This window comes from Piliocolobus tephrosceles, chromosome 1, assembly GCF_002776525.5.
Source record: "Piliocolobus tephrosceles isolate RC106 chromosome 1, ASM277652v3, whole genome shotgun sequence".
Lineage (NCBI taxonomy): Eukaryota > Metazoa > Chordata > Mammalia > Primates > Cercopithecidae > Piliocolobus > Piliocolobus tephrosceles.
Genome location: NC_045434.1, coordinates 15,175,922 through 15,186,196, shown reverse-complemented (window position 1 = coordinate 15,186,196; position 10,275 = coordinate 15,175,922). Strand labels below are relative to the sequence as shown.

General features: G+C 39.1%; 1 protein-coding gene across 1 annotated transcript in view; it reads left to right on the top strand.

Moving 5' to 3' along the window:
• Positions 1–10,275, top strand: part of MAP3K21 (mitogen-activated protein kinase kinase kinase 21) — a 56,280-nt gene that overhangs the window by 12,431 nt on the left and 33,574 nt on the right. The window contains exon 2 of the mRNA XM_023216239.1: positions 6,835–7,015. Within this exon, the coding sequence (XP_023072007.1) occupies positions 6,835–7,015 (181 nt within the window). The remainder of the gene's footprint in view (positions 1–6,834; positions 7,016–10,275) is intronic.

Here is a 10,275-nt window from a genome sequence, read left to right as displayed (position 1 = left end):
CTTCTTCTTCTTCTTCTTCTTCTTCTTCTTCTTCTTCTTCTTCTTCTTCTTCTTCTTCTTCTTCTTCTTCTTCTTCTTCTTCTTCTTCTTCCTGCTTCTCCTCCTTCTCCTTCTCCTCCTCCTTCTTCCTTCTTCCTTCTTTCGTCTTTCGGCTTTTGTCTTCTTCTTTTTTTTGAGACAGGGTCTTGCTCTGTTGCCCAGGCTGGAGTGCAGCAGTGCTATCACGGCCCAGGACAGCCTTAACCTCCTGGGCTCAAGTCATACTCCTACCTCAACCACCCAAATAGCTGAGACTATACAGGCGAGTGCCATGATGCCCAGCCAAATTTTAAATTCTTTTGTAGGAGTTCTCACTGTATTGCCCAGATTGGTCTTGAACTCCTAGGCTCAAGTGATCTTCCCACCTTAGCCTCCCAAAGTGCTGGAATTACAGGCCTGAGCCACCGCATCTGGCCAACAGTCTTCATTTCTTAATGTCCAGGATCCTAATACTTCTTTAGGAGGTTAGAGGTGAATCAATTTTCTGTGATTAGCAGCTGACTTAGCATGAAAGAAAAAGCTTATAATAATTTGTCTTCTTCATATTCATTCTTCCCCTAAGAGTATTCATTATTAATTTCCTCATTCATTCAACAAACACTTGAGCCTGTTAAAATGCCAGTTGCTGTGCAGTATTAAAAAAAGATTAATTAGGCACAAATTCTGTCCTCAAGCTGCTTACAATTTAATAAGATGAGATTGTAACAAGGAAGACAAGAGAGGATTTAAGTGTAATGGGCAAGGTACAGTCTAAATGTATTAGAATGCAGAGAAGTAGCTGACGTTAGGCAAAAGGCAATGGGAAAATGTTGCTTAAAGACTCATCTAATATTGGAGCAGGAAGTGTCGTGATTCCAAAGGCCAGTGGACTTGTAAGTGGCTTCACAGTTAATGCCATGGAGGCCTGGACTAAGAGCTCAGTGCTGGTGCCCTGACTGAGTGGAAGGTCCAGTAGGAAGTGTTTTATAGAGGGCAGAAGAGGAAGGCATTCCATTCTGTAAGGAGGCACAGGGAGGTGGGGAGACAGAAAAAGCCAATGCTGTAGTTTTGGGAAATGGCACACGGAATTGTTAGAATATAGGGTTCCTTTGGGAGAGTACAAAAGAGAGCTGGAAAGATTACTTGGGGTCCGGGGTGTGAATCAGGAGGCAAGGAAGTGTTTTGAAGCCTATTTTCATCAGTCCTTTCCCATGTCTGCTTGTCTGGAGGTTTGTAAGAATGGGGAGATAATGTGTATAAAAGTGCTTTGAGAAACAAAGTTTTATAGAATGAGATTGAGAAGGGATGGAGGCCAGAATGAAAGTGTGGGCTTTATTCCATAGGCTAGATAGTGAGTGGGGGGTATGTGTCTGGGGTGGGAGTCGGGGGAAGCGGGGAGGCAGATGGTGCTGGGGTGAAGGGAACTGGTGCCGCTGGGGAATGGGTGGAAAGAAATATGAGAAACATTCTATGCTATATGTAAATTTAGAAAATTATCATTCATTCCGTATAAATTGTGGATTGTCCTCAAAGTTGAAATTTATAAAGTTTGGTAAAGTTTTTTGTTAATATATTCTTTCACATTATTGCTTTTCTCAACTTGTTTTCTTGCTTATGACTTTTTTTGGATAATACATTTCCAGTTAAAGATTAATCGAAACTCATTTGACTCATTAAATGGAATTTGGACACAGTGATCCCATCAATGTTGAGAACATGGTGTACATAGTAATTGCTTTTTAAAAAAATATACGTTATATACTATAATTCTGAAAATACCAATGTAAAACTTCAAAGGAGCTGAAAAAAATTCAGTGCCTCATGGTTGAGTAAGTAGGCTAAGTACAAGGTTGTAAAGGCCAGTTGTTAAAGAATGGGGCTAACGAGGGTCAAAAATCTTGACTGAAGTCACAGGAAAGGGTGCTCAAACAGTTGTTGCTAGGATACTCACAAGAATTTACCATTTCTGTGACCAAAAAAGTTGGTTTGCCTGGTTTGTACATTAAAATCAGTGGTGACCAGCTAGTGCACCGTGGTTCTGCCTGCGTGAATGACAGGAAGCGGAAGTTGGCTGCCAACCACGTGTCTTTAGGCTGAAACCTGGCGATGTGCCCCATTATATTACCTGTTGTGGGACGGGCTATTTTTGGTTTCAGTCACATTGCCCAAAAGATATGGAATTCCAGGAATTCTGCTGAACACCTCTGAAATGGAATCCAGAACAATGGGCCTTTCATGGAACCCTAAAGGGTTGACATTTGGAGTGTGATTTGAACTTGTTTTCTGTGAGCCCACAGTGTGGAGGTGCCTGGCTCCTGTGGAAACTTTGGACGGAGGAACGGGGCCTGCTGTTCTGAAACTGTCAGAACCAAGTCTGCTAATATCATACGCTGCCATCACATTTATTTGGGAATGAAGTTTGTTAGTGTTTGGTTTTTAGTTCTCACTTTTGACGCTGTTTTCATTATTTAGAGCAGCCTTTCTTTGACCTTTGCATCGCAAGGGCTGCCAGCCCTTACTTGGGGTCTGGAGTGTGGATCAGGAGGCAAGGAAGTGTTTTGAAGCCTATTTTCATCAGTCCTTTCTCATGTCTGCCTGTCTGGAGGTTTGTAAGAATGGGGAGATAATGTGTATAAAAGTGCTTTGAGACACAAAGTTTTATAGAACTGCAAGCCATTTTGATCGTTAATTTGGGGTCTTTTGGTGGCAGGAACAATTATTGTTTAAAGGTGAAATTAATGGTATTTCTAGAAGGAAAAGACAATGCAGCTGATGAAAAAAAGCGAATTAATTCCCCTGTATTTTTTGTTATTGTTTCAGCTTCTTTCTGTGGTTTAAGTACATAGGGTTTAAAGGATTGGGGACCTAAATCTCTTCTTCTGTAGGTTTTTTTTTTTCTTTATATTCATAGGGAATTAGGACCGAGAAACAAATATGCCTTTAGCTGATGTGGATGGAACATTCAAAAATTAATCTCACCAAATGAGATTTCTGGTTGCTTTGCCCTCTTCTTATAACCAATAGCTTCTGAGCAGCACAGAAGAGGGCTGGGGATGAACTCCAGCTCTGTGTTTTAGCTCTTTGATCTTGGATAACATTTCTAGGCTCTGAGCTGGAGATTATATTCCTGCCTCATAGACTAGTGTCACAATCAAGTGAAATATTAAATGTGTGGAAACAACTCTGCATAGCAAAGAGTTGGTAAATGGTGGGCAATATTCTTATTATTTGAATCGGTGATAATTATCATTAACAAAAGATATTCCACTGAACATTGTGATGTACAAGGCACTATGTTAGACGATGGAGGATTCATAGAGTGCTATAAAATAACAGTTCCTGAGATTAAGTAGCTTGTACATAACTTAGGTAGAGAAGTCTTAGGTAAAAAGATAACTGACAAAATAATGTCATATGTGAGTAACAAATGATAGGGAAGATAAAATCATTCACAATTTTGTGGGATGTTTAGGGGGTTTTTCTAAGGAAGCTGGTACTTGAAAATTGGGACAGTATAGATGGATAGGAAGAATGAAAGGCTATTTCAAATGGAAGTGGGTCTCTGATTTCTCTCCTCCCTGCCTCTGTCACCCTCCTTTTCTCCATCTCTCCCTATGTAGTACAGCATTAAGAGTAGGAATGGTAACATGTTGGCCTTACTGTTTAACTACTGTATAACCATGGGCATATAGCCATCCTAAATCGGATTCTTCATATCTATAATGGAAATAAGAATAGAACAGATGGTTCTTCCTCTCTAAATTTCAGTTACAAGATGATATGGGGAAAAAAGTTATAAGATAACAGTATGTATTCAGTATTGATTGTTTATCTAATAAGCCCCTACTCAAATAACCCTCCACACTTAAACCTAGTGTTGGTTTCTGCCAATTGGGTTCCCTCCAATTGCATTAGCTCCTATGACTGCCTGATATTGTAAATGTTCGACAGTACAATACAATCAAATGCACATCCACTGTGAAATCTCAAGCCTTGAAAAAGAGGCAGGATTTCCTGAATTTCATGAAATTGATTTTGAAGACTTGCTAAAAACACTTTCAAACCCATTGATGAAAGTGTGTGTGTGTGAAATTCTTACAGATTGCTTACTGTGTCTCAGCCACTGTTCTGAGCACTTTATATGTATTCATTTACTTCTCCCTACAATCTTATGATATAGGTACTATCGTAATTCACAAGACAGGCAAGGAAGCAGAAGCACATGGGATCCAAACCAGGCAGGTGGCCCTAGAGGGCTTGCAGTTCATCGCTACTCTACACCGCCTCTGTTTAGATCAGTTAATAATTGACCAATGATAGGAAATCAAAAGGGAGGAGAATGGGCACCTGAGTAGAGAGAGATTTCCAACGGATAAAGAAAGATCTTGTGAAAAATTAGTAAAAGCTATCAACTAAATGTGTACACAGTGGTTAGGACCATAGGCTCTGGAGTCAGACTACTTGAACTTCACTGCTCCTTAGCTCTGTGACCCTGGACAGATTACTCAACATCTCTGTTCCTCGGTGTCTTTATGTATAAAGTGGAGATAATAGTATCGACCTATAGCACTGTCATATGGGTTATGTAATTAAAATACCTATAACCTCACCTGACAAGTAGAATATACTCAGAAGTGTTAGTTTTTACTAAAACTAACATTTGAAGAAAAAAAAATGAGCCTCTTTATGATTATGTTCTACAAATCAGATACCCTCTCCTGTCTCTATAGAAGGGATTAGCTAGAGGAGAGGGTGGCAGCCTCCAGCTACACTAGAGCCTCGTGGAAAACCTAGGGAACATTTCTGCATGGATCTAGGCAGAGGCAGGTCAGCAAAAGGGAGAGAAGCTGAAGGTGCTGGGAAGGGCCAGGGAGGAGGGTGCAGGTGAGGTGTGAATGAAATGCTCATGGATATGAAGAATCAATATCGTGAAAATGGCCATACTGCCCAAGGTAATTTATAGATTCAATGCCATCCCCATCAAGCTACCAATGACTTTCTTCACAGAATTGGAAAAAACTACTTTAAAGTTCATATGGAACCACAAAAGAGCCCACATTGCCAAGACAATCCTAAGCAAAAAGAACAAAGCTGGAGGCATCACACTACCTGACTTCAAAACTATACTATAAGCCTACAGTAACCAAAACAGCATGGTACCAGAAAAAGGCAACCTACAGAATGGGAGAAAATGTTTGCAATCTACCTATCTGACAAAGGGCTAATATCCAGAATCTACAAAGAAATTAAACAAATTTACAAGAAAAAATCAAATAACCCCATCAAAAAGTGGGCAAAGGATGTGAATAGACACTTCTCAAAAGAAGACATTTTTGCAGCCAACAGACACATGAAAAAATGCTCATCATCACTGGTCATCAGATAAATGCAAATCAAAACCACAATGAGATACCATCTCACACCAGTTAGAATGGCGACCATTAAAAAGTCAGGAAACAACAGATGCTGGAGAGGATGTGGAGAAATAGGAATACCTTTACACTGTTGGTGGGACTGTAAACTAGTTCAACCATTGTGAAAGACAGTGTGGCAATTCCTCAAGGATCTAGAACTAGAAATACCATTTAACCCAGTGATCCCATTACTGGGTATATACCCAAAGGATTATAAATCATGCTGCTATAAAGACACATGCACACGTATGTTTATTGCAGCACTATTCACAATCGCAAAAACTTGGAACCAACCCAAATGTCCATCAGTGATAGACTGGATTAAGAAAACGTGGCACATATACACCATGGAATACTATACAGCCATAAAAAAGGATGAGTTCATGTCCTTTGCAGGGACATGGATGAAGCTGGAAACCATCATTCTGAGCAAACTATTACAAGGACAGAAAACCAAACATCGCATGTTCTCACTCATAGGTGGGAATTGAACAATGAGAAGAATTGGACATAGGGTGGGGAACATCACAAACAGGGGCCTGTCATGGGGTGGGGGGCAGGGGGAGGGATAGCATTAGGAGAAATACCTAATGTAAATGACGAGTTAATGGGTGCAGCAAACCAGCATGGCACATGTGTACCTATGTATCAAACCTGCATGTTGTGCACATGTACCCTAGAACTTAAAGTATAATAATAATAATAAAAAAAGAAAGCACATTTATTATAGCTGCAGAGCTACACAAGAGCTCAGGGACAGATGCTGACATCAGCTTCACTCCCGGGAGTTGCCCTTGTGCATCCTCTACATTGGCAGGAGGCTGGCATTGGGAAAACCAGCAACTGGATGACCGCTGTGTTTACTTTTTGCTATATTTTGAGCTCCAGTAAAGCAATTATATCTCCTACATTATCTTTATCAGTTAAAGAATCTGTAAGCACTTTCCAAATTTAATGTAAGATAATGTTTGATAATAATGAGCTATGGTAATATATCATCTAATTTCAATGTTCTCCATTTCCGTAGAAAAGATTCTGTACTTAGGTCAGAAAATAATATATTTTTTCATATCAGATAAATTTTTACAGACTGCTGATCCTACTTGTGATATCTCAGGAAATGTTTCTTGCTCTTAGAAATCATTTACTTTTTCAGAAAGAGAACTACTCATAAAGAGCATTAAATTGTCTCTTAAAATAACTTGTAACTTCAGGCACAAATAACCCACTGAAGACTGTAATAGGTGTGCTGTAAGTAAAATGGTAAAATACCAGTTTATTCTCGTTTATTCTGCCAACTGTGCCAACTGCAGTGAAGATTGTGTTTTACATGCCATAGAAAAATTGTGACAGAAAAATTAAAAGAATATGCAAATGTCTCTCACTTTTGATTTTTCTTTAGTTTTGCTACTTGAGAAGATAGAGCATGATGACATCTGCAATAAAACATTGAAGATTACAGATTTTGGGTTGGCGAGGGAATGGCACAGGACCACCAAAATGAGCGCAGCAGGCACCTATGCCTGGATGGCCCCCGAAGTGATCAAGTCTTCCTTATTTTCTAAGGGAAGTGACATCTGGAGGTGAGCTTTTCCTTTTGCAAACATCTGCAGAAACTGCCTGCTATGCTTTATTTCACTGAGTCCCAAAGTATTCAGTAATTCTCAGCAAAAATAGTCTAGGCATTTTTGAATACATTTTTATGGTTTTGATCAAAATAATTGTAATGACAACGGAACAGATAATTTGATGTTTGTATTGTCATATGACTGCATTTCAGAGGAGAACTTTCTTGTTAAATCGCAAGTTTAGTTAAAACTGGTTATAATTTGAATTAACACCAAATGCCCAAGATTTTGTAGGATGTGCCAGCAAATTAAAGTGAGTTTTCTGTGATGCAATCATGGCTCATTGTAGCCTCAACCTCCCAGGCTCAAGTGATCTTCCGGCCTCAGCTTCCTGCGTAGCTAGGACCACAGGTGTGCACTACCGTGCCTGGCTAATTTGTGTGTGTGTGTGTTGTATTGTTATTTCTTAGTGTTGGATTTTTTCTGAATATTTTCCATACATGGTTGCTTGAATATGCGGATGTGGAGAGTTGACTGTATTATGAAAAAAACTGAGAAACTACCCATCCCTGGAGCCACTTAGTTGTAGGATCAAACATCCTTGCACATCTCCATTCATATACAAAAGCACATCGTAGGACATCAGGATGGGCGAGAGCAGGGCAGGTCATCTCTTTGAATTATAGATACCATTGCTGTGAAGTCTCTTTTGATGATATTTCCATAAAAAAAGTTTCATTCAAAAACCGTGGCTTTACCCATGCAATGCTAGGGATTGGTGATTTTATATTTCTTGATTTTCTTCTCTTCTCCCTTCCTTCTAACAGTTACTATACTACAGAGTAGCTGTCTTATGCACTTAGATATTGTTATCTAATTTTTACAGCTCTTATTATCCTGGTTTGGCAGGTTAAGTAGCTGAGGCACAGGAAAGTTAAGAAATTTGCTTAGAGTTATAAAACTAAGAGGCAGATTTTAGGTCCGGGACTGAGATCCGTGACTCCCGACACCACAGCCCTGAGTCATTACACTTCTTGAATTCTCAGGAGAGGGCTTCATTATACTATATTCTACCCAGTTTAAGAGAACAGAAAATTGTGTACTATACTTTAGAAGTAGTTCTATTGAAATAGTTACCTTTTTTTATGTTGGTTTTTCATGGGATAAGCCCTTCTCCCTCTGGAAAAATGATCCATCCTAGATTATTCATTTCCTGAAACTTCCAAGAAGCAAAGTTATATTGCTATTTTTTTAGTTTTATTTTTTTAATAGGAATTTCTTTGAATTTAGATAATTTTATTCTATGTGAGATTTTTTTTTGTTTTTGTTTAATGATCTATGAGTTAAGTTTACTTATTTTTGAAATTATGAAGGTGTCTCCTATAATGAACTATAATATAGATAATTTTTAAGAAAATTATCAAAAGGAAACACATAAGCTTTGGAAAATAATGATTTTAACTTTAACAGTTATAGCATTGTATAATTTATAAGTGTATATTATATATATTATATTATATATATTATATATTTCCTTTTTGGAATAAAACAGTATTTTGAGATGGTAGAGCGGATCTCACTATTATTTGATAGAAGAGTTCACTGAAGATCAGCTTTAAGGGCCTTGTGAGTGGAGAAATAGCTAGTGAGCAGTAATACCAGCACTTTTGGAGGCCAAGGCGGGTGGATTACAAGGTCAGGAGTTCGAGACCAGTCTGGCCAATATGTTGAAACCCCGTGTCTAATAAAAATACAAAGATTAGTTGGGCATGGTGGCAGATGCCTGTAGTCCCAGCTACTCGGGATGCTGAGGCAGGAGAATCACTTGAACCTAGGAGGTGGCGGAGGTTACAGTGAACCGAGATTACACCACTACACTGCAGCCTGGGCGACAGAGTGAAACTCCATCTAAAAAAAAAAAAAAAAAAAAAAAGGTTATAAGTAACCAACACATAGGAAATAATTCAGTGGCCTCTAAATTTCACATTTTTAAAAAAGTTAAATCTAACGAGGTTTTAAAAGATTAGGAAAGTGAATAGAGCTTCACTAGTTCCATTAGTAGAATTTAAAAGGAAACCAAATATGACTGTTCCTTTTAATTAATTTTTATTTTATTTATTGAGTTTTGAAACAGGGTCTTGCTCTGCCGCCCATGCTGGAGTGCAGCGGTGCCATCATAGCTCACTGCAGCCTCATCCACCTCGGGCCAAGTGATTTTCCCACCTCAGTCTTCTGAGTAGCTGGGACTATAAGCACCTGCCACTATGCCCAGCTAATTTTTGTATTTTTTTAGAGATGAGTTTTACCATGTTGCCCAGGCTGGTCTTGAACTCCTGGGCTCAAGCATTCTGCCTGCCTCACCCTCCCCAAATGCTAGAATTACAGGTGTGAACCGCCATGCCCAGCTATTTTTATTTTTCAAATGACATAATCATACATATTCATGGGGTACATAGTGATGTTCCAATACATACAATGTATGGTGATCAGATCAGGGTAATTAGCATATCCTTCATCTCAAACATTTATCATTTGTTTGTGTTAAGAACATCCTCTTTTCTAGCTACCCGAAACTATATATTGTTGCTAACTGTAGCCATTCTACAGTGCGTTAAAACAGGGGTACTTAGGTACTTATTCCTATTATCTGGCTGTAATTTTGTGTCTTTTCTTTTACTTTTTTTTTTTTTTTTTTTTTTTTGAGTCTTGCTCTATCACCCAGGCTGGAGTGCAATGGCGTGATCTCAGCTCACTGCAACCTCTGCCTCTGAGGTTCAAGCGTTTCTCCTGCCTCAGCCTCCTGAGTCGTTGGGACTGCAGGCACACGCCACCACGCTTGGCTCATTTTTGTATTTTTAGTAGAGACAGGGTATCACCATGCTGGCCAAGCTGGTCTTGTACTCCTGACCTCTGGTGATTCACCTGCCTTGGCCTCCTAAAGTGCTGGGATTACAGCAGTGAGCCACCGTGCCCGGCAATTTTGTGTCTTTTGACAAGACAGGGTTACTTATATGCTTATGTGTTTCAAGTTGAAGTCAAGTGCATCATCTGGAGTGACTCTCATTCTTTAAATTTACTTAACAGAAGATATCTGTGTGTACTTTATGTTTTGAGGAAGAATAAGAGAAAACCAAGGTACTGACTTGGATAGCAGAAGAGATAAATATATACAATGCAGAAGGCTCGTGCCTATGTCCCTGTGTACTAAATTGAATTTGGGATATCTCAGTCTGTGGTATGGAGGTGTAGTAAAATTCAACCCTTCATGGTAAACA